The sequence below is a fragment of the Dama dama genome, chromosome 11 (genome assembly GCF_033118175.1).
Source record: "Dama dama isolate Ldn47 chromosome 11, ASM3311817v1, whole genome shotgun sequence".
In the NCBI taxonomy this organism is placed as follows: Eukaryota; Metazoa; Chordata; class Mammalia; order Artiodactyla; family Cervidae; genus Dama; species Dama dama.
This window is the reverse complement of record NC_083691.1, coordinates 59771278-59795164: the sequence shown is the minus strand read 5'-3', so window position 1 is coordinate 59795164 and position 23887 is coordinate 59771278. Positions and strand designations below refer to the sequence as shown.

Below are 23887 nucleotides of genomic sequence, written 5' to 3'. Positions count from 1 at the left end.
GGGGTCTGGGGATGAGACGGCAGTTCCTATGGGCAGAGAATAGAGGAGGTTTTTGAAAAATTGTGGTTCTATACTCATCACATGGCATTTACTATTTTATCCACTTGTAAATGCAAGCTCATTGTTGTGCAACCGTCACCACCATGATCTCCAGAATGTCTTATCTCCCCAAAGTGAAACCACCCATTAAACACTAATTCCTCATCCCCTCCCCTGTCCCCAGCCCCGACTATGCTATACTCTGTCTCTGTGGGCCTGACTCCTCCAGGGACCTCACACAAGGGGAACCAGACAGTGCTTGTCCATTGAGGACCTGCCATAATGTCCTCAAGATCCATCCATGTCGTAGCAGGTGTCAGAATTTCCTTCCTTTCTAAGAGTGAATTCACCCTCAGAAAGCACTGCTTTTCATTTATTTATTTATTTTTGGCTGAGTACCAATTTATTATGTAAAACATGAACATTGTTCATATACAAGAAGATATGGTGGTAGAAAAGATCTTGTTTACAACAGCAGAAAAGAAAAATCCAAATGTAAATGTAAATATACATATAAATATATTATGTATATAAACACAGGTATTGAGTTTCACAAAGAATCTATGAGATATAAATTTTTTTTATGTGGATCACTTTTAAAGATGTCTATTGAATTTGTTACAATATTGATGTTGTTTTATATTTTGTATTTTTTTTTTGGCTGTGAGGCATGCAAAATCTTAGTTCTCTGACCAGAGATTGAACTCAAGTCCACATCAAAGCTGAATTCTTCATCACTGGACTATCAGGGAAGTCACTATAAATCTTTATTCATATAAATAAATGAAATTTTTCATTCCCATGAGATGCAGAGGAAAAAAGTGAAAAGACGTAAATAAGTGGAAAGACAATTGTATAGAAAATCTCAACATCAGAGATTTAGCACATTCCCAGTAAAAATAACAACAGAACTGTTTGTAAACAAACAAGCTGATAAGGACTGAATTTTATTCATTCATTCATGCATGGACCCTTCTAACTTTTAACTGTTGAGAATGAAACTGCTATGAACATGGGTGTACAAATACCTCTTCAATACCCTGCTTTCAGTCCTTTTGGGTAAATACCCCAAAGTGGGGTTGCTGAACCATTTATGAGTCTATGTTCACTCTTCTGAGGACTTGCCATCCCGTCGCCCATAGCGGCTGCACTTTTACATCCCCACCGGCGGTATATGAGGTTTCTCGTTTCTTTTCATCCTTACCAACACTTGTTATTCTCTGTTGTTGTTGTTGTTGTTTAATTTAATTTTTTTAATTTTTAATTTAATTTAATTTAACATCCTAAAGAGTGTGAGGCGGCATCTCATTGTGCTTTTGAGTTTCATTTCCCCGCAAATGTGCTCATTTGTCATTTGTATGTTTCCTCTGGAGAATGTCTATTTAAATTCTTTGTCTGATTTAGAATCGGGTTGTTTGTTTTGTTGTTCTGTTGAAAGAGTCCTAAATGCATGAAATGAGAAAGACAGGAGGAGCTGCTGCTATTTCCTAGGATAGCTGGCTACTGTGATTCCAGAGATGCTGACTGCTGCCACTAGGGACACTGGCAATAGTCAGAATCTAACAGTCACTGGATACTTAGATCCACTTGTGCTCGGCTGAACACCTTATACTTGTTAACTCATTCTGACTCTTGAATAAAATGAAAGGGTCCTTCCAGGATAGTTAGGGAATTTGGAATGGAAATGTACACACTGCCATATGTAAAATGGATGACCAACAAGGGCATACTGTACAGCTCAGGGAACTCTGTTCAACGGGTTATGTGGCAGCCTGGATGGGAGGGAGGGGAGTTTGGGGAGAATGGATACATGTGTATCTATGACCAAGTCCCTTTGCTGTCCACCTGAAATGATCACATTTTTAATCGACTATGCCCCAGTACAAAATAAAAAGTTTAAAAGAAATGAAAGGCAGGAGAAGCTGCCTTCTCTTCCTGCCATCTTCTTCCTGAAGATGTGCCTATAAACGGTTATTGGGAATTGAGTGGGGGGCTGGTGCAGCCCCGCCGGGGAGCTGGTGGGAGGCTAGTGCTCACCACATCCAGGCCTGTCATGGGATTCCTGACCTCAGAGCAAGTCCAGTCCTTCAGAATGGAGACTGAGGGGCAGCTGTGTTTGCAAAGTGTCAGAGAAGGTAGAGTTTGGACAAAAGTCCTGAGAGTATGGTGGGTTTCGGGAGGGAGGAGGGAAGAGAACAAAGCTTCTAATGGGTCTTTCACGGTAGGTCTTCTATAAACTTTTCTGTTTTAATTTATAAATAAATCAAGGATTTATTAGGAAGGAGTGTTAACACCCTCACACAAGTGAGGCTGCTCAGAGCCCCTTGGACAACAATAATTGCTCAAAAATGCAGCCAAAGCCTGCCTGCTAATGTGACCCTAAGGACGAGTAGAAGAGAGCGGGAGGCATGGAAAAGCCAGTTGAGGGATGCAGTAGCCCAGGAGGCCAGAGGGACTCAAAGCCTGGCGGGACACCCAGGCCACCACTGACCTGAAGCGGGAGGGGACAGGAGCCCAGGGACGGTCCCAGGGAGCTGAGAAGGACCCCCAGCCGATAGTGCAGGGACGTGGACCTTGGCCCATGGTCATAGGGGCTGAATTCTGCCGACAGAAAGCACGAGCCCCGAGCCAGTGCTCCCAGGACCTGCAGGAAGGGTCAGGGCCCTGCTGGCACCATGGTTCTGCCCCGAGATGCCTGCTTGGAGCTCTCACTTCCAAAATCATCAGATGATTAGTGTGTGTCCTCTAAAGTGGCCGAGTCTGTGGTGCTCTATCTCTGGGGCAATGGCATTCACTCACTGGTCATGATTATAGACGGATACCACCCCTATCAGGTTCGTATGCTGAAGCCCTAATCTCCAGGCCCTCAGTGTGTGACTGCATTTGCAGACAAGACTTTAAGGTGGTGACTGAGTTAAGGTGAGGCCAGTAGGGTGGCCCTCATCCAACCTGGGTGCGTTCTTGTTAGAGCTGGAGATTAAAGCCAGGGCTGCCGCTGTAGTGAGTGAGGAGCAGCCTGCACACCCAGGAGAGAGACCTCGGGAGAGACCAGGCCGGCCACACCCGGGCCCTCCCCACCTCCAGAGCTGTGACAAAACACCTTTCTGTTGTGTAACCTGCTTAGTCTGTGGTGTGTGGTTACAACAGCCCAAGGGGACTATGACAAAGGCCTTTGCTGAAGCTTAGAAACCAACTGTTGAAATCATAAATGGAGGAAAAGAGTAAATGGTTCTTCCTGACTTTTCTATATAACTGTTCTGCTGAATACTTAATAGCAGATAAAAGAAGTTTCTCTTCATAGAATCATTCTAGCCAATAGATGAATAATAAATCATAGAATTGTAATGTTGCCTTGTAGCCCAAAGTGGTGAAAGAAGCTAGGCATTTATTATTCGTGGTTTCTGACATCCCGGAAAGAAAGACAAGAAGATACTGCACCCCTTGGTGACAGACATGCATCCTACAATGTGGCTCTGCCCCAAACATGAACCTGATTAAGCCTCAAAATCCAGCACCAACAATATCTCTACTTTTTTAGGTTCGTGAAAATTCTTTCTGGCTTGAGCTAATCAGTCCTGTCTACATAGTCGCACCTACATTACTAACAGTAAAGATTAAAAAAGTAAACCAATGCATTAAGTAAAGGATTTCTTTTAAGCCATATCCTTACCTTCAAGTCTCAGCTGAAAATCAGAGCCCAGAGGCTGGACCAAGGGTCAGTGAGCTCAGAGAGCATTTTCTAAGGATGTGGCCAGCTGCCCGGATGGCAACTGCCAAGGCTCAAATTACCTGAGTCAGGGGTCCTAGTGCCTGCAGGAGGTGGGGACCTTGTGGGGAGGGTTTGTGTCCCCCACGTGGTAACCCAGAACTTTTTGCTGTCAGGGGCACAAGCAGCTGCCCCAGAATTTTTTAGTCAAAGTTACTTAAGAAATAGGTGATATAAGAAAGACACTGACTCACTCTGTCCCCCTTAAAGATAAATCTCCCGGGTGAAGGGCCCTCCACTTCCCCGAATAAGAGGAAGAAGCATCCTTACCCCCAGAGACCCGGATTCAGGGCCAAGAAGGCTGGGTAAGTAAACCTATTTCCTTCTTCCCGATGGTGACACTTTCTCATCAATTTACCCCATGCCCCAAACTCTTTCTCTCTGTCACAAATTTGCTTGTTATTCACAAATTTATTTCTTTGTCTAAAGGTGTAAAAGCTGTCTATTTGTCACTTCTTCAGGTCTCATATTTCTATGGGCTCCTGTGTGTAAAATTTAAATTAGTTTTTTCTCCTGTTAACCTGTCTTATGGGCTTCCCTGGTGGCTTAGATGGTAAAGAATCTGTCTGCAGTTGGGAGACCTGGATTCCATCCCTGGTTTGGGAAGATCCCCTGGAGGAGGGCATGGCAACCCACTCCAGTATTCTTGCCTGGAGAATCTCCACAGACAGAGCAGCCTGGCGGGCTATAGTCCATGGGGTTACAAAGAGTTGGATATGACTAAACGACTAAGCTCACAGCACACAACCTGTCTTATGTTAAGTGAGTGATGAGACTGGCTTCTGTTTTTTCAGTTGGGATTATTTTACCTTAATCCTGGGTGGGATGGGGGCCAGTTGCCATGATTTTTCTGCTCCCTTTTAGTTAATTCTCAGAATTCTTGTTACCTTAACTGAGAGCTCTGCAATTCCATGATTGGACTTTTAAGATTGAAGTATAATTGACATGCAATGTCATATTAGTTTCATCATAATTGTATTTTGATTTTGGTTCAATGCTCCAGGATAGCAGTGGCTCTGTGATGGAGCAGAGGAAAGCAGGACCTTTCCAGTAAGCAGAACTGTTCCACAGGATATATGGCTCCTCATCCTACGCCACAAACTACACGTTCACGACATTGTACAATGTGGGTGGACCTTAAAGGCATTGTGTGAAGTCAGGTAAGACACACAAAGACAAATGCTGTATGGAATCACTTCACGTGGAATCTCTAAAAAATGTCGAACTCACAACAGAGTCAAAGTGTAAAATGGTGGTGCCAGGAGGACTAGGGAGATGCTGGTCAAAAGATACAAATTCCCAGTTAAAAGAGTTTGTGTACTTAGTACTCAGTGTGTACTAAGTCGCACCACTTGTGTTCGACTCTTTGCAACCCCGTGGACTGTAGCCTGCCAGGCTCCTCTGTCCATGGGATTCCCAGGCAAGAATACTGGAGTGGTTTGCCACGCCCTCTTCCAGGGGCTCTTCCCAACCCAGGGATCAAAGCCACGGCTCTTATGTCTCCTGTACTGACAGGCGGGTTCTTTATCATGAGTACTACCTGGGAAACCCATAAATTGTGGGATTTAATGCAGAGCATGGTGACTAGAGTTAACAATACTTGTCATACTTGAAAGTATATAATAAACGTTCTCATCGCAAAGAAGTAATTGTAATTATGTGATGCTCTGGTGGGGGTCATTTTGTGATGTGTACTTGTGTCAAATGGACACCTTCTACACCTTAAACTTACACCATGTAACATACTAATTATATATGAACACATCTAGAAAATAAGTTTAAAAAAACATCTTTCATTAGTCAGGATCATCTAAATGTGTTCCTGCTTTTTAAGGGCTAACAATCCCACCCCCTTCCAAATTAATACCATTTTGTTTTCAATGTTTTAATCCATTTCATCTGAAGGACTAACTGAAGAAAGAGTCATAAGTCCATCCTCTCTACGTTTTTATTACTCACAGTTGGCGTCTCCAGGCGAGCAGACTGGGAACTGGGTCCTGGTTTGGCAGAGGGAGACTTGAGCGCCCTGCAGGCTGTCTGAGCTCAGCTGAGGACGGGCAGCAGGAGGTCCAGTCACCTTGGACCTCTCCTTGAGGCACGTGGCCCCACACTCAGCACTGCGGCTGCCTGGGCCTGACACAGCTTCCTTGTCCAGGGACTGGCCTCCTCCCATCAGGGCTCTGACTCAGCGTTTACTCTCGATAGCACTGACACACCTGGTCCAGAGGTGGGCTTCTGTCCTCTGGGGACCAGCGGCACTAGGTGCCTTGTCTCCAGTGCAGGGGGGTGGGACTGAGAGAATAGTTTTGTGGACACCAGTCCACAGCAAGAGGACGAGCCTTCTCTCCACTTGTCGGGAGACCTAAGGGGCCACTGGGGATGACTGTTAGCTTGAATAGTTGCTCCTGGAATCTCTATAAGGTTTTAGAAAGATGCCAAGTGCTTGGGGGGTGGCAGAGAAAGCTGGAGATTCTGTACAAAGATGAGAGACCCTCAGAAATAAAGGAGAGAGAACAAAAAGAGGTACTGAGATTTTGTAGTAGATTCTGTAGTAGCCATCAGTCTATCATCCATCCATCCTTCAGCCATTCATGTGCCCATCTATCATCCATCCACCCATCCATCCTTCCATCCATCCATCAATCATCTGCTCATCTACCATCCATGCACCCACCCATCCATCCACCCATCCATCTATCATCTATCCATCCACCCACCCATCCATCAATCATCTGTTCATCTATCATTCATCCACTCACCCATCCATCCATTCATGCACCTATCATTCATCTGTCCATCCATCCATCCATCATCCGTCCATCTATCATTCATCCACCCACCCATCTGTCCATCATCTCCCCATCCATCCATTTGTCATCCATCCATTCATTCTTGCACCCATCTATCATCCAACCATCCATCTGTCCATCCATCCATCCATGGAAGGTGAGGAAGAGGGAGTCTGAATCCAGGAGGCCCTGTGAGGTGTCTCTGTGTCACCATGCCCCATGCTCAAGGTCAATGGAAAACAACAGCAACCCCTCCCAGGAGGACAGCTCATGGTCCAGACCCTTCAGCAAGGAACCCTGAGGTCCCAGGTCAGAATCATAACATTGAGCTGCTTGCTGGGGGCAAAGGGGCATCGGAGCAGGTGGTGGGAGAGGCAGTTACAGAGACAAGGACTGTGGTCAGCAGATGAGTTCCTCCTTATTGTGTTATGTGTGTGTTTACATACAAATATCTTTATTTCCTCCCCTCTTGTGTCCTTTATCATGTAACATACGATTCATTGACTTTTCATCATATTATTTAAGTATTAATTTTATATCATAACATCAGTTTGAGCAAGCTCAGGAGTTGGTGATGGACAGGAAAGCCTGGTGTGCATCAGTCCATGGGGTCATGAAGAGTCTGACACAACCAAGAGACTGAACTGAACTGAACATTAGAGTATACAAGTTATGGGAGATGAAGGAGAAAAATGCCCAGGAAAGCCATGCTTCCATGAACAGAGGTGGACCTGAGGGGCAGTAGATGGATGGGGTGGGGATGAGGTGAGAGGGACTTAGGCTATAAACATCTCTGAGTCTTAGGGGCCAGAGGTCGGACAGTGGGACTGTCTCCCTAGAAGCTGGAAACACAACAGCCCTGGAGAAGGTTGGGGGTACAGGAGTGATCCACAGAGGTGGCATTTAGAGTTTTGGAAGCAAGTGGAGTGTGTATTCATGTTGAATTCCAAATCTATAGGCTCCAGGTGCAGGAAGCTTAGACAGGTTGGCTGCCTATAGTCTTTAGTCTCCTCCTTACAAAGGAGCCCAGTGTCTCAAAAAGAAATGTATTAATCAACATATTAATGTATTAATCACATATGCATGCATGGTCACTTGCTCAGTCATGTCTGACTCTTTGCGATGGACTGTAGCGCCTCTGTCCAGGGGATTCTCCAGGCAAGAATACTGGAGTGGGTTGCTGTGCCTGCCTCCAGGGGATCTTCCTGACCCAGAGATCGAACCTGTGTCTCTTATGTCTCCTGCATTGGCAGGTGTGTTCTTTACCACTAGCACCACTTGAGAAGCCCCATTAATCAACTCCAATATAAAATAAAAAGGTAAGCAAAATACATGTTTGGTGGAATTCACCTGTGGAGAACAGAAAAGCAAATGCCTGGGGATTAGTTGACGGTGGTACCTGCTCTTGTAAGCTTGCAGGAGAAGCAGAGTCAGGCCCTGCCTGAGCATTCGAGATACGGAAGAACTCAGCCCCACTGACGGCTGACACACTGGTCACGATTTCCAGAAACAATGCTGACATCCAAGGCCTCTCACTGGAAGTGGACAGCCTTCCTGTGTGAAGATTGTTCAGACTGCTTCACGATTTCAAAGTGGTTTTTTCAATTTTAGATCCATGTAGAGAAAACTGTTTTCCCACGTGGTTCATTGGTAAAGAACCTGCCCTCCAATACAGGAGACACAGAACAAGTGGGTTCAAACCCTGCATTGGGAAGAGCCCCTGGAGGAGGGCGTGGCAACCCAGTCCAATATTCTTACCTGGAGAATCCCATGGACAGAGGAGTCTGGTGGGGTGTAGTCCATGGGGTTGTAAAGAGTCAGACATGACTGAGAAGCTAGCACTTTCATAGACATAACTGCATACCAACCTGAATGCCCCAAGGCTGTTTATAAAGGAACATCTTCAGAAAACTAAACATGCTTTTGGGGGTTGAGGGGCTCGGCAAACCTCAGTGTGAATTCTCATGGCATGGGGCATTCACCTCCATCTTCTCTAGGTGCTGTATCTCAGTTCCTCGGCTCAGACCTAACCCGAGTCTGTGCCCCTCCCCCCCATCACAGCAGGACTTGTTCCCCGAGTAGGGGACGTGCTATCCTGGGACCCCCACCAGCTGGGTCCCCTCCCTCTGCCCCACGGGGAGTGGGTTCCCTGTGGTTTCACCTGAGAGGCCACGTGTCGGGGAGCAGGCACACACACACAGAGGATTATCTGTCCTGTGGTTAATGATTTGCATGCTTGCTTAGAAGGTGAAAGACCACAGGCTGCAGACAGGGTTGACTCAGGTCCTTGGAGGAGGAGGTGGCTCTCTGTACCTGACAGGAAAGCGGCACGCCTACAGAGGGAAACTTCCCAACTTTCTTTCTTTTCTTTACTTGTTTTTTGACACATCTATTTTTTTTAAAAAAATTTATTCAGGTCTAGTTGATTTGCAATGTTGGGTTAGTTTCAGGTGCAAAGCAAAGTGAATATATCCACTCTTTTTAGATTCTATTCCCGTATAGGCCATTACAGAGTATCAAGTAGATCTCCCTGAGCTGTAGAGTAGGTTCTCATTAGTCATCTATTTCCTGACTCTTTTAAAACAAAGCACTGACCTTAGTACAACTTGTGTGAATGAGGGCGGACGCTTCCTTGAGCAGGCTTTAACAAGGAGAATCAGGACACGTGAAACTAAACGACTCAGCCATCCTGACAGTTCTAAGAGCTGCTGCTAAATCGCTTCAGTTGTGTCTGACTCTGGGCGACCGCATGGACGGCAGCCCACCAGGCAACCCCGTCCCTCAGATTCTCCAGGCAAGAATACTGGAGTGGGTTGTCATTTCCTTCCTCAATTCATGAAAGTGAAAAGTGAAAGTGAAGTAGCTCACTCGTGTCCGACTCCTAGAGACCCCATGGACTGCAGTCCACCAGGCTCCTCCGTCCAAGTGATTTTCCAGGCAAGAGTACTGGAGTGGGTTGCCATTGCCCTCTCTGAATTCTAAGAGCATCTGTCTACAAAGAATAACATGGTGCTGATTCCTCCAGAGACAGGACGGTCACCTTGTCCTGGAGGTAGGTGCCCGTGGTGCTGGCTGTTCTCTTCTATTTCATTTCTCTTGGGCTAATTTGGGGCTTCTTTCCTATCTCTCCAAAAAATCTACCTGGAATATATTAATAAAACCTCCTTGGCTTTCTGGCCTATATTTGCCCCGAGATCCTATGGTTTGGTTCCTGGACTTGAGACCATCTGTGTCTCAGTCTGAGCCTCAGACCCCGCTCCCCCCACCCCTCCAGGCCCTGAGCCTCGAGGCCTGGGGTCTCTGTGAGTGAGGCCCTCTCTGTCTCTCGCTCTGGACCTCAGGGGATAAGACCTGGTCCCTCTTGCATTCTCCAGGGCCCTCTCCTCATCTCTTTGCATCTCTCTTGTGTTGAAGGTCTGGGCTGACCCTTTTCTCTCTTTCCTCCAGCCTTGACCCCCGGAAACTCACCAGGTGGTATGCTCTAATGTTGGGATTAAGTCGTGCGTTCACTTTGCTCCAGCTCTTCACATGGCTGGGCCTCTGTGAACTACCGAGCGATTTAACTTTAAACTTCTTTCTACTCAGGGTTTGATTGTATTTTGAGTATCTTAGGACATGGGTTCTACAGACAGTGTGCAAAGCTCAGGATGAAAGGGAGGGAGTCATTTTTTTCGGCATCCTGATGGTGAAGCTCACATGTCTAAAGTCAGTGAGGAGGCCTCGTTGGGCCCCGAGACTCAGAGGGCCGTGCGGAAGGTCAGGGTGCTCCCAGCCATCTTCCTCTCATAGTCCTTGTCGAAGTCCTCGTTCTGAGCCACGGTGAAGTAGTTCTTCCAGTCCCCAGGCATTCCTGCAAGGAGGCGAAACCTCAGTGATTCCGGGGAGAGGGGTGGGTAAGGATGCACCCAGGGGCTGGCACAGGGTAGATTATGGGGTCTGCTCCTCGGACACTGTTGGGAGTGTCGCCAACCGCACAGGTGCGGGAGCCGGAAGCATGACCAGGAAACAGGAAGGGGCTGGAGTCCGGTCCAACCTCTGAGCATGTGGGCCTCCCTCACTCCCTCTCTCCATCCCTCCCTTGTGTACCTCGCCTCATGAACGGGGAGATGGAGTGGTCCATGATGCTGGTGGGCAGCGTGGTGTAGTTGGCCATCGGGTTCTCCTTCATGACCTCAAAGGACGTGTGATGGATGATTTTGTCCAGAACTTCCTCCGACACCTCTTTCTCCAGGAACTTCAGGATCTTCTGAATTTCCCGCTTTGGATCCTGCATGTGGAACAGTCACAAAAAGCCAAGTAGTTAGGGGTTTTCCATGAAGGGGTGATGTTCTGTTAGATGAACTGTGTTTGGGGAGGGACGGCTTAAGGGAGCAGCTCAATTACAGTCAACGTGTCTTCCTTGGGAGAATGACTGTGGATGGCGCTGGATGGTCCTGGGGAGGAAGAACTTAGACATGAGGGCTCTCCTAGCCCCAGGGAGGCTGACCGAGAAGGAGGGGGGAGAAACATGAGCACAGCCCTGCAACACCTGTCTGGAAGCATGCTGCCTGCATGCACGCATGCAGGGTGAGCATGGGCTTCAGGGCAGGGAGCGTGTCCCCTGGAGGAGGAGATGCAGAGGCACAGAAAGAGGGGAGTGACTCTAGGACCAGAGATGGCTCAGCAAGTTAAACACAAGTTCTGTCAGAGGCAGAATTCAGGGACCTCACACTGACCCAGAAGCAAAAGCCCTTGTGGCCTGTTCTTTCTGATCACGGACATGCAGAGAAGGACCTTTGGCATCTGACCAGATTCCAGAGAACCTTTCAGCACAGGTCCAGGGGTGGTTTTGTAATTCTAGGGCACTGATCCCTGGGTTCAAGAGTACCGTGTGATGCCCTGGACACTCGATGAGTGGGACCACGTGGGACCAGTCCTGCCAGCGTCTGTGTGGACTAAACTTCAGTGTGTGGAGTGGGTTTGGGGTGTGGATGCCAGGAGCTTTACAAGTCAGCTTCTAAATCTTCCCGGGAATATCCTGAGACACAAAAAGAGCTGATTTGCATTTTGTAGGCAAAGAAACATGGTTTGTGAGTGGCAGGATTAATCAGATTGTAAAAGTGCGTGAGATTTCCTGAGTGGAGGATCATCTGAAAATTGTGAACAGAAGCAAAGTTGGAAGATTTTTAAAGAAAAAATATATGACATTTTGATTCCACTTGTTTGACTTAATATGAATAGAATGCTAGATTTCTAATTAAAAAATACAGATGCAATGAGCAACAAAGATTTACTATATAGCACAGGGAACTATAGTCAATATCTTGTCATAACCTATAATGGAAAATAATCTGAAAATAATATATGTGTATATGTATAACGGAATCACCTTGCTGTGCACTTGAAACATTGTCAGTCGACTATACTTCAATAAAATAAATATATTAAGGAAAAAATAAAGATTAGAGAAAGAAAAAAGAAAACGAGAGAGAAAAAACGAAAAACAAAAGTAGTTGCATTCTTTGAGGATAAAGCTGAGTTGGACAGGGCATCAGGAAGAGAGGCCTGGTGTGGGCAGTCCGCGTGCAGGTGTGACTATAATTTGATCCCTCAAGGACACGGCAGCGGTGGTCGCATGGTCCTCACCTCCTTCATGTCCTCGTAGAAGAGGTAGAGGATGCGATGCTGGTCCTTGGCGTGCCACCAGCCCTTCACGTGGTCGTACCAGGAGCCCCACAGCACTAACGGGAGGGAGAAAGGAGGGGGTGTCAGTATTAACCTGAAGCTTCTGAAATGAGCACTGGCATCTCTAATGAAAGAGGACATTTGAAAAACACAACTAGAATTCTTATTTGCAGAGACAGGGTTTTATTTGTTTTTTTAGGGAGTTGATTAAAATTGCCCTGGATTCTGTGGCTTCTGTTCCCACCCTTGAATTTATTCCCCTATGAGAAACTGTCCCGAGGGCAGGAGGCAGGTCTGTGTTCCCCTTACATTGCTGCATGGGGCCAGACCAGTGTTTTGAGATAAATACTGGTCCCCAACATGCTGATTAAGGGAACAAAGGCCCATATAGTCCAAACTATGGTTTTTCCAGTGGTCATGTACAGATGTGAGAGTTGGACCATAAAGAAGGATGAGAGCCGAAGATTTGATGCTTTCCAACTGTGGTGTTGGAGAAGACTCTTGAGAGTCCCTTGGACTGCAAAGGGATCAAACCTATCAATTCTAAAGGAAATCAATTCTGAATATTTATTGGAAGGACTGATGCTGAACCTGAAGCTCCAATACTTTGGCCACACGATGCAAAGAGCTGACTCACTGGAAAAACCCTGACTCTGGGATAGATTTAGGTCAGGAAGAGAAGACGGTGATAGAGGATAAGACGGTTGGATGGCATCACCAACTGAATGGACGTGAATTTGACAAACTCTGCGGGATGGTAAAGGACAGGGAAGCCTGGTATGCTGCAGTTCATGGGATTGTAGAGTCAGACACGACTGAGCAACTGAACACCACCACAGGCTGACTGTGAAGAGAAGCTGTGAATCCATTCTGAAGAATCCCAGTGACCAGATGTTTGGGCCCCTTTACTGTCTGTGATGGAGAATGGGGGAAGGGGGTGCACAGTGTCCTCCCCTGGCCCCCAAGCCACCCCCACCCTCCTCCCGCTGCGAGGTTGACCCTGTGGTCAGTCACTGGATCCTCTGTCTTCTGGGCCCCACCCGGGGCCAGGGGTGTGTGCAGGGTGATTCTTTCCCTGCAACTCCCTGTGGCTGACTGTCTCCCTAGGAACTGCCTCAGCACCTGGCCATGCCCCTGGATCCTGCACCATCACCTGTGAGTTTGTTACCCTCTACCCACAGTGTTCTAAGTAGTATCTTATTGTGACCTCTGGACAGTGACCCCTGAACAGTAACCCAGTCTGGGCAACACCTGTGTCCTCCCAGAACCTCGAGCAGCCCAGTCGCTCAGCAGAAGCCATGCCTCTCTGATATGTGGGTGATTGAAAACGGAGGCATGGACCTCAATTTCCTTTCGCTCACCTTTCCCACCTTTGAAGGTCTCGATATACTCCTCCCAGGAGCCAGGGTCTGGCACCATCTTATTCATTCTTGAGAAATGGTAGTAGGATACCAGGCAGTCCTTGGCGTTCCTGGCCACATAGATGATCTGAAATCAGCCAGGAAAGGGATGGACACAGAGAACAAGACAGGAAAGGTTACTGTTCAGGAAGAGCCCATGTTGTTTGAAGGACCTTAAACCTTCGACCTTAGCCCGTGCTGTTAGATGGACCCTGGGTTGGGAAGATTCCTTGGAAACACCCATTCCAGTATTCTTGGGGCTTCCCTGGTGGCTCAGATGGTAAAGAATCTGCCTGAAATGTGGGAGACTCAGGTTCAGTCCCTGGGTCAGAAACAGCCTCTGGAGAAGGGAATGAATACCCACTCCAGTATTCTTGCCTGGAGACTCCCATGGACGGAGGAGCCTGGGGGCTACAGCCCATAGAGTCGCAAAGAGCTGGACACAACTGAGCGACTAACACTTTCACTTTCCCCAACCTCAGGTCCTTAGACTGGTACCTCCTGTCAGATCAGTAGCATTAGATTAGAAATAAGGTGCACAAAAATGTAATGCGCTTGAATCATCCCCAAACCATCGTCCCCGCTCCCCACCCTGGTCCGTGGAAAAATTGTCTTCCCTGAAATCAGTCCCGGGTTCCAGAAAGGCTGGGGACTGCTGTCTTGGACCATCCTGTCTGAGTGACTAGACCTATGTTTTCTGTGACCCTCTCCAGTTTGCCCGGCACAGTTCTGATTACAGCTGTGGTCTAAGCAGAGTCGGTGACAACACGCCCTTTCTCTCAGGTGTCCTGCTCAGCATGACAAGTGCTACAATCACCCTCCCTCTGCTATTTCCAGGATGGGGGAGGCCACGAGGTGTTACTCAGGTGGGGAGAGGAAGGTCCCATTGGCTGTCACTGAGCAGGGTGTCTACCCTAGTTGTAGGGCGGGGCTGCCTCTGCCTTCTGAGCACCCAAGGAATTGCCTCCTCACAGTGACCATCATCCCTGATAAGATCGCGGGACCCCAGTACCACTGGAGCTGCTGGTGACCTGTCCCCTTCTGGGAGAGGCAGAGCTGCTTCTGAGCTTGTCCCACCACCCTTCCTCCTACCCGCCACCCAGGCTGCCCTGGGCTGTAAAGGCCTTTTTTTGGGAAAGGTGTTTTGGAAAATTTTGTGACCAAGTCTGCACTGTGAATTGCAGGACATGGGAAGGTATGTTTACAGTTTTGATAGAGTCACAAATTGCTTGTTTTTTTTTTCCTTCTGAGTTGAGTGAGTTCTCCATATACTTTGTATATTAACCCCTTGTCAGATATAGGATTTGCAAGTATTTCCTCCCATTAGGTTTCCTTTTTCTTATGTTGGTGGTTTCCTTCGCTGTGCAGAAGCTTTTTAGTTTGATGTAGTCTCACTTGTTTATTTTTGCTTTTGATGTCAAATCCAAGAAAATCATTGTTGAGACTGATATCAAAGAGTGTACTACCTGTATTCTTTTCTAGGGGTCTTGTGGTTCCAGGTCTTCCATTCAGATCTTTGATCCATCTTGAGTTAATTTTTGTCTGGTGTGAGAGAGTGGTCCTGTTTCATTCCTTTGCATGTGGGGTCAACTGTCAGATGTAGAAGTAGAGACACAAAGTAGGCAGGGGCTCTGGGGGAGGAGTCCATGGATGGTTTCTCAAGCATGTTCCCTGTGTTTTGCATACTCAGCAGACCAGCCCCCTGGGTAGGGGGTGGGGGGAGCTGTTTCCATCTGGTCAAATTAGCACAGGTCTTGGGGCCTTGGCTCCTCCTGTGAGCCCAGCACTGCAGGCACCCTGCCCTTTGCCTCTTTCCTCCCACTGGACAGCCCTCCAGTGTCCACCAATATTCTCAGAAAACCCAAAGGGATGCCCAGCAGCAAGGTCTTAGGATCAAGTAAACACATTTCTCAATGCTTATGTTGGTTATCACCTTTTTTTTTTTTTTTTTTGCAAATTGAAGCTGAGTAATCAGAATGCGGGAAGCCCTGGCTGGATGGGGACCTGCTGAAATGCCTCTGGTCTGGAGTCAGATGTCCAAGTGGGCGCGAAGGCCACATGTTCGCATGTTCTGAGTCTGCCGTCTATCTGTGTGAGTCTCTGGCTGTTGATGTGACAAATTGTCCCAGGTGGAGAGCCTTAAAACAGCAAGAGGTTGGTTCTCTTACAGTCTGGAGCTCGGGGTCACTGGAATGGTTTCCAGCTGGCCATGGGGCTGGTTCCAGGGCAGGAGACGAAATTCCCTGCAGTTCCTGGAACCTGAGGCCATCTGTGCGCCTCGGCCTGGACTCTGCCCTGAAATCGCCCCCATTTCTGCATCAGGTGTCACATCCTTCACGTTGTCTTTCCACCTTCTCGCCTCCTTCTCATCAGGATCCTTGTGACGATGCTCAGGGCTGTCCAGGTAACCAGAGGATCTTCGGTCTCAAGATGCTCAACTTAATCACACCTGCCAAGTGCACTCTACAGGTGAGGTGCATTTGTGGGGTTTGGGAGGGGCTAGGATGCAGGTGTCTTTGGGGAACTCCATTTAGCTCACTGCCCCATTGTAACAGGAAAATCTCGGACTAAGCTTGCCCACATCTTCTCCTACTCAAATAATCCACAGCTCTCAGCAGATAAAAGAATGTGCTGTCATGGAAATTTTGACATTTTAGAAGGCCTGGTTTCAAAAAGAAGCTGTTAATCTGATGACAAAACACATGCTAGCAGGTCTTCTGACTTTGAGTCTAAAAACATCATTTGGAAATAATATTAGTTCTAGAGCAGCAAAATTATCTTAAGTGTCTGTGGGGATAAATCAAGATATTTTCAAAGTCATGGTGACCTGGGTGATGATGAGGGTAGCAAATAGGGTGATGGCATTTGATATATGGAAACCTGTGACACCTCTGATGGGAGATGGATGAGATGAGGTGATGGAGTGCCATGGAAACCAGAGCAGAGAAACTCAAAAGCAGCCACTCACACTGCATCTCCGAGCTCTGCACTAAGTAGAGAGTGTCTTGGCTAAATAGCTTTGACCGTGTAGCTCCCCTGGAAAGGGCTCAGCCCAGAGCATGGAAGGGTCTGTGGTTGGGTCTGCAAAGTAGCCTGCCCACAGGAAGATGGACAGTTCAACCGAGGCAAGCATTTAACTCTGCAAGTGTTTGTTGCGCTTTTCTTTGCAAATCTCTAAGCTGATATTTGGGGTATAGTCTGTATTTCATTGACTTCCAGACTCACTGATGAAGCTGACACCAAAAGCAAAACAAAACACTAGTACATTCAGTGTGCACTGCATTTATGGGGTCTGAATTTGCTAAAACAAAAATTTAAAAATAGAGGACAGAGTCATGGCTGTCGCTGGGAGCTTATCCATGATGGGGATGATTTCCAGACATCATATGTGGTCCTGGGCCCCCCACCCTCAGGGGTCTCCCTACCCCCTCACGGGTTTTCCCTAAATAAAGCCCCTTCACACCTTACTCAGCCCTGGCTTGGCTCCTAGAGGAGTCACACTGATATGACTGCCTCCCCAGGAAGCAGGCGCCCTGCCTCATCGCTCACTGTCTGAACATGACTCAGCTGACAGTTGATGAGGATGGCGCTGCCTGGAGTCTAGTCTACTGGTACCTAGAAGGGGTATTCTGGGAGAAAGATGGATCCAGGGTAGAGTGGTGGGCACTGGGAGGGGTCTCAGGTTACTGCCCATCTGGAACCTCCACTGGGCACCTATCTTTTGAGGCCCATGGCTGTTTCCTCTTACATGGAGACAGTCTGTGAGTATTCGGATCAAGCCTGGCTGTCCTTACCTTTGTGTTCTCTTTCCAGAAGGAAGGTGGGAGCATCTGAACAGGGAGGTGCGTCTTCAGAGTCCTCGGAGAAGGCATCTTGTTGGCGAGATCCAGACCTGCAACAAGGCCGCTGCTCAACTAACACTTCTCATCCACATCTCTGTTGTTTTGCCAGCGTCTGGAGTTACACTCACCACGTGCTCGGTACCCCCCACCTGACTCCACATTGCAAATTACATCCTAGGCTGGTGGCCTGCCCAGTGTCACCAAGTTATATGTCTTGATATAAAGCTACAGTCATCAAACAGTGTGGTACTGGCACAAGGAGGGACATGTAATGGAACAGAGCAGAACAGAAAACTCAGAATGCACCCATATGTGTGTGTTAGTTGTTCAGTTGTCTCATTCTTTTGCAACTCGTGCCAGGCTTCTGTGTCCATGGAATTCTCCAGGCAAGAATACTGGAGTGGGTTGTCATTCCCTTCTCCAGCAGATCTTCCCAACCCAGAGATCGAACTGGGTCTCCTGTATTGCAGGTAGGTTGTTTACCACGTGAGCCACCAGGGAAGCCCATACATAGAAGGTAAAATTCAATACTTGTGAAGGGGCCATGGCAATTAGATGTGAGAAAAGATAAATTTTTTTTGCCTGATGGTGCTGGAATGACTGGCTCAATCAATCATGGGTTTTCAACAGGCCGTATTTTTAGAAATTTTTAGGGATGATTAGAGTTTGAGAGGTTTAATAACATGCTCAAGGTTGTCCAGATAAGAATCCAAACCAGAACTGTTTGAGTCCAAAGTCTCTGTCTTTTCACCATCAGGTTGGGTCCTACTGCAAAGCTACCCTTTGCTGCTATTTACTCTCTAAAAACACCCCCTTACAGACTTATGGACACAGCGAGGGAAGGAGAGGATGGGATGAAGTGAGAGAGTAACACTGACATGTATGCACGACCATGTGTGAAACAGATAGCTAGTGGGAAGCTGCTTAGAGCCCAGGGAACTCAGCTCCAGGCTCTATGATGACCTAGAGGGGAGGGATGCAGGGCTGGGAGGGAGGTTCAAGAAGGAAGGGACATGCGTATACATATAGTTGATTCAGGCTGATGTATGGTGGAAACCAACACAATATTGTAAAGCAATTATGCTCCAATTAGAAACAAATCTAAAAAAACACACCCTTCATTCCTAATTGGTTGCCAGCTCTTCAAAGGTGCTTTCTCCTGTATTTCTTAGTATCTTTGGTGTGAAGTGCATCATTTGTTGATATTAATAACAGAGGGACTGTGTATAATTTAACTTGGATCCCTGGCAGACAGGTCAGAGATGAAACACAGCAGAAGCCAGTCCTCCCGGAGCGGGCAGACCTGACCCAGGGGTGAGGTCCCTGGTCACTGGAGGCCAGCCGTCCTCAACCCTGCCTCCACTGTGTGGAACGGTCCTGCCTGCTCTTGAGTCCTCGAGAAATCACAGGAGACGTGCTCTCTGAAGCTGCCCAGTCCCATATTTCAGCAGAGGGACTGAGGGGTCTTTTCTCACAGCTGACGGAGGTGTGTTGACCTGAATCATCCTCAGACTCCTTCCCAGCAGAGGGCACAGCCCCACAGGCCCAGGCGGCACATACCTGAGCTGAGGGGCGGGGGGAGCGCCCACTCGATGAAAGGGTGCCGGTCAAAGGTGTTGGCCCGCTGACACTTCTGCAGATCCCCGTCATTCTGGATCATGTCCACGATCTCCTGGGTCCAGGTGGTACCTGGAAGAGTTACTTATCCTTAGTTCTGCCTGCTCTCTGGGCAACTCCATTCTACATCAGTTATTCCCACATTCAGGAAAACCTACCTCTGCTTATGTTGAGTACCTGCGTGACTCCCAGGGTGGATGGGCCTCTGCTCTGAACCCCTGTGCCCACAGCCAAGGGCTCCCCCACACCTGTCTTCTCGTGAGACTGAGAGTTCCACTGAGTAGGGGCTGGCCTTTTGACCCTCTGTCCCTCAGACCTCATACGTGCCATAGGGTTTTGAACCTAATAAATGTAGCTTGAGAGAAAGCATATTGACTCAAAGGAATGTCAGGAGATACAAAGTTGAGACAAATACTATCTGTGCCCCAACAAGCTTCCAGTCTTGTTGGAGGAGATACAATATGCCGAAGACTGCTTCTAGCCTAGTTAATACCCATTCTCCCCATCTTTCTCAAGTTAATAGATCCTCAATTTTTACCAGGGCATATAGCTAAAGGTTGGGCTGCCCAGATGGTGCTAGTGGTAAAGAAACCACCTTCCAATGCAGGAGACTCAAGAGACAGATTTGATCCCTGGGTCAGGAAGGTTCCCTGGAGGTTGTCATGGCATCCTACCCCAGTATTCTTGCCTGGAGACTCCCACGGACAGAGGAGCCGGCAGGCTACCGTCCATGGGTTCACAAAGAGTTGGACATGACTGAAACCACTTAGTGTGCATGCAAGCACATAGCTAAAGGCTATATAAAAAGATTATTTTCTCAATCTTTCTTGCTGCTAAAGGTGGCCATGCCATTATATTTTGGGAAGGTGTCTTTAAAGGGCAGGAACATGACCTCATTCCCCTCTTCCTGCCTCCTTGTTGCTGTTTGGAACATGCATGTGATGGCTGGAGCTCCAGAAGTCATATTGGGTTGTGAAACCAAAAGCTAAGCCTATAGATGGTGGGCCAGAAAGTTCAAAGACCTAGGGTTTCTGAGGATCAGTGCAGCCACCATTGCAGGCCTGGGCTTTTAACCTCCAGAGTGCTTTTACTTTTGAGTTTCCTGATACATATAGCCACACTGAATCCTAACTGATGCAGATGTGTGGGTGGACAAAGAGCTAGCCCATGTGCCCTACCCACTACCTGTCTATTTTCCTTTTCATACCAAAGGCATTTATTGCCCCTGACTCTTAGCTAAGCCTGGCTCTCATTGATATATAAGACAATACACTGACAACTGAGAGGTCTCCAGTGAGGACCATGAAGACTGTACAAAGGGCCCCAGGAGTTCATAGGAGGAGGGTCGCCCACTGTGGATGGGTAGGTGGACTCATCTGAGCTGGTCTTTTGGAGAGGAAAAGTCAGAGGGGGAGGAGAGTGTTCACTTGTATTAATAAGCCAGAGCATCGGGGAGAGGGAACCTCGGAGCTAGGGTTAAGGTGGGCATATTCTCATGCTAGAAAGCTTAAGCAGGACTCATGGGGATGGGGGATGGGGTGTGGGTATAGTGGGGATTGAGAGGTCGTGGGGGAGGTGGGGGAACATAGCTATAGAGAGAGTTCTGGGAGAGTCTGGGGGTTGGCTGCATAATTTCCAAGATGAAGGGAGAGCAAATTTCTGCTCTGAGATGCAGTGCCAATTTGAATTCAGATCTGAGCAAGAGACATGCAAGCCAGACAAAGATGACTTTTTAGAAACTGAGAGCTCCCAACAGGAGTAAGCAGGAGCAGTCCCTCCTTCCCATCTAGTTTTCCCAGCAGGCCTGGCTGGCAGTGCTGTGTGGTAGGAGCAGTGTGAGGCTAGGGAAGGCGTCCTGAGCCATGGAGGAGAGACACGCGCGGTGACATGGCCAGTTAGGAACTATGGGGCAGGGGCGCCCCCTGCGACCTTCCTGGTTCTGAGCATCTCGGACTCTTCTTGCAGCGTCCATTAGCCACCGAGAGACATTCTCAGGCTGGTTACAGCTGAAAAATTCTCTACCTTCCTTGGCCCTACCGCTTGAATGATACATACATAACTGAGGGGCTTCCATCTCACCCTCCATCCAGCCCTCTGGGTTCTGAGGTCTCTGCTCCTCCAGCTGCAGAGCCTGGCCTCTCTGCTTCTTCCCTTCTGGTTCTCCCTACAAGCTTCTCTCCCTTTGTAGGATTCTGTAAGTGTCACTCCACCCCACCCCCGACTCCTTCCCTCTGTACTCATGCAGGTTTGGACTAACACTACTTGCGCTTTTCCCAGTGGGGCAAAGCGCTCAGTTCCAGCTCCATCTCCATGTGCAGGAGAGCCTGGGGAGGAGGACAGGCTTCCCCTAGGAGCTTCCTGCTGTTCCTCAGACTCTGAGCTTTCATGTGATTCTGTGGGAGGCTGGCCTTCTCTTCCTCTATCAGGAACTGAAATAAAAAGGAGGCTCGTGGACTCTGGGGGTTTGGAAGGCATCAGTAAGAGTGGTTTTCATTTTTCCAGGAACTGTGTGCTAAGTCACTTTAGTTGTGTCCAACTCTGCAACCCTTGGATTGTGGCCCCTCAGCCTCTTCTGTCCATGGGATTCTCCAGGCAAGAATACTGGAGTGGGTTGCCCTGCCCTCCTCCAGGGGATCTTCCTGACCCAGGGACTGAACCCACATCTCCTTTGTCGCCTGCATTGGCAGGCGGGTTCTTTACCACTAGTGCCACCTGGGAAGCCAGGGTCTGGCCCTGGTGAAAACCTACAATTTTAAAATCTGAGGAACCCCCAGGCATCCCAGCTCTACTGAAGCCCCCAACCTCAACTTTCTTCAACCTACCTGCCTTTGCGTAGGTTGCAATGAGAAGGTCATCAGGCTTGGCTTGAAAATTCCAGATTTTGTCCCAGTTATCGCTTATCATCTTGGTCATGAGGATTCCATTCACTTCCTTGGTTTCCGGTTGCAGGTATTTATCCTCCAGGTGGAGATCTTTCATCTCCTCCAAAGACATCTTTGTCGGTGAAACTATTTCACTGGTACATAAAAGAAAGGGTTGGTTGTGTCATTTCTAAAGCTTTGAACAGTCATTCCTTTTTATAATTTAAGATTCTCTGAGAAACTTAGGAGAGATGTGTTGGAAATTCATTATTATGTTTAATATTAACCTAAGAAGTGAGAGAAGTAAAAACTGTGGGACCTTGAACATTTTAAATAACTTCATTATTTAAAATGTATAAATTGGAAAGAACAGAATGTTTTATTTAAAGCTGGTTCTTCACATTTTCCCCCAAATATAAAACAAACAATCTTCTTCATTAGGAAGAAATTGGGAAATTTTAAAAAATAATTTTCAAAAGATGGTTGCAGGCAACAGACTAGTATTGTGTGATTCTGTTTCCACACCTGCTTTCTGTTACTCTGTGCCCCATGACCTTGGGATGTCTACACATGAAAAATCTGACTTGCTAAAGAACAATGTCAATTTTTTAAGTTCAAATGGATTCCTAATTTTTCGAATAGAAGCTATTTTTTTTAATGACAGCATGCATTAGCATATTTTGTTGTTTTGTGTTTCTGCCAATATTTTTATCTTGCTCTTTTTTTCCATTTACACCCAGCTGGATTTGGTGGACTAAAGGCATAGCCTGTATCGAATATTCTGTCTTAAAATACAATGATTGTTAGAGAGCAAAAGACAAGCCACAGACTTAGGGAGAATATTTGCAGAAGGCATATCTGATAAAGTTCTGTTATCCAAACTATGCAGGGAACTCCTAAAGCACAACAGAAAGAAAACAAACAACAGGATCAAAAAGTGGGTAAAAGATCTGAACCATACCCCACCAAAGATACAGATGACACATGAGCATGTGTTGAAAGCTTGTGTCCATACAGAACCCGAACACAGACATCCATGCCACTTTATTCACAAGCGCTCGAACCTGGAATCCAAGCCCTTATAGGAAATGGATAAATAAGCCATGGTGCATCCACACAGTGGACTGTTACTCAGCACCAAAAAGAAATGAGCTGTCAAGCCATGAAAGGACATGGAGGAAGCTTCAGTGAATATGCCAAGCAAAACAAGCCAGTCTGAGAAGTGTTAGTCACTCAGTCGTGTCTGACTCTTTGTGACCCCATAGTCTGTAGCCTGCCAGTCTCTTCTGTCTGTGGGTGTCTGTGGGATTTCCCAGGCAAGAATACTGTTACCATTCCCTTCTTCAGGGGATCTTCCTGACCCTGGGATTGAACCCACAGCTCTTGGACTGGCAGGCAGGTTCTTTACCACTGAGCCACTTGGGGAGCCGGTATGTATGGGTATACTGTCCTCTTATTGATGGACCCACATGGCTCTTAGAAAGTGTTGCCAGGTATACATTTTGCTCTCCTTTTATTGTCAACCTAATTATCCCATTGTTTTCTGGCCTCTTTCTGTTATTGGGAATTTTGCTCTCAGTTCTTTAAGAAGAATGTCTTTCTTCTCTAATTTTAAAAACAGTATTTTCTCTTTGTTGTTTATGGATTTATAGGATGATATCTAGGCTGGTGTAAGTTTTTATTTATCTTTCTTGGAACGTGCACTTTTGGTTTCAGGATCACAAGTGTTATAGATTTGGAACATTCTTAGCCCTTCTTCCTTCTCTCTCTGGAACTCCAGCCAGCTCTGTGTCTGACCTTCAGTTTCTGTCCTCAAATCTCCTAGCCTTTCCTTGCTCTGTCTCTGGCTACAGTCAATGTCATTCTTTTCAGCCTGCCTCTATTGTATGAATTGTATTGAATCATTCTG

General features: G+C 47.3%; 1 protein-coding gene across 1 annotated transcript; it reads right to left on the bottom strand.

Moving 5' to 3' along the window:
* Window positions 1-10331: 10331 nt before the first annotated feature.
* Window positions 10332-22111, bottom strand: SULT1C3 (sulfotransferase family 1C member 3). Its single transcript, XM_061156285.1, has 7 exons — window positions 21940-22111; window positions 19061-19189; window positions 17453-17550; window positions 13620-13746; window positions 12220-12314; window positions 10681-10861; window positions 10332-10444 (listed from the first exon to the last, which is right to left on the bottom strand). Exons 1-7 carry the CDS (start codon window positions 22109-22111, stop codon window positions 10332-10334), a joined length of 915 nt encoding a protein of 304 aa, XP_061012268.1.
* Between the last annotated feature and the right edge of the window lie 1776 nt (window positions 22112-23887).

Excerpts from the sequence above, each read along its gene's own strand:
- SULT1C3 (XM_061156285.1), bottom strand. The coding sequence starts at position 22,111 with ATGTCTTTGGAGGAGATGAAAGATCTCCACCTGGAGGATAAATACCTG. Across the intron at positions 19,190-21,939 it reads TGCAACCTACGCAAAGGCAG|GTACCACCTGGACCCAGGAG; the intron begins GTAGGTTGAAGA and ends TAACTCTTCCAG. Across the intron at positions 10,445-10,680 it reads CTCCCCGTTCATGAGGCGAG|GAATGCCTGGGGACTGGAAG; the intron begins GTACACAAGGGA and ends GCCTCCTTGCAG.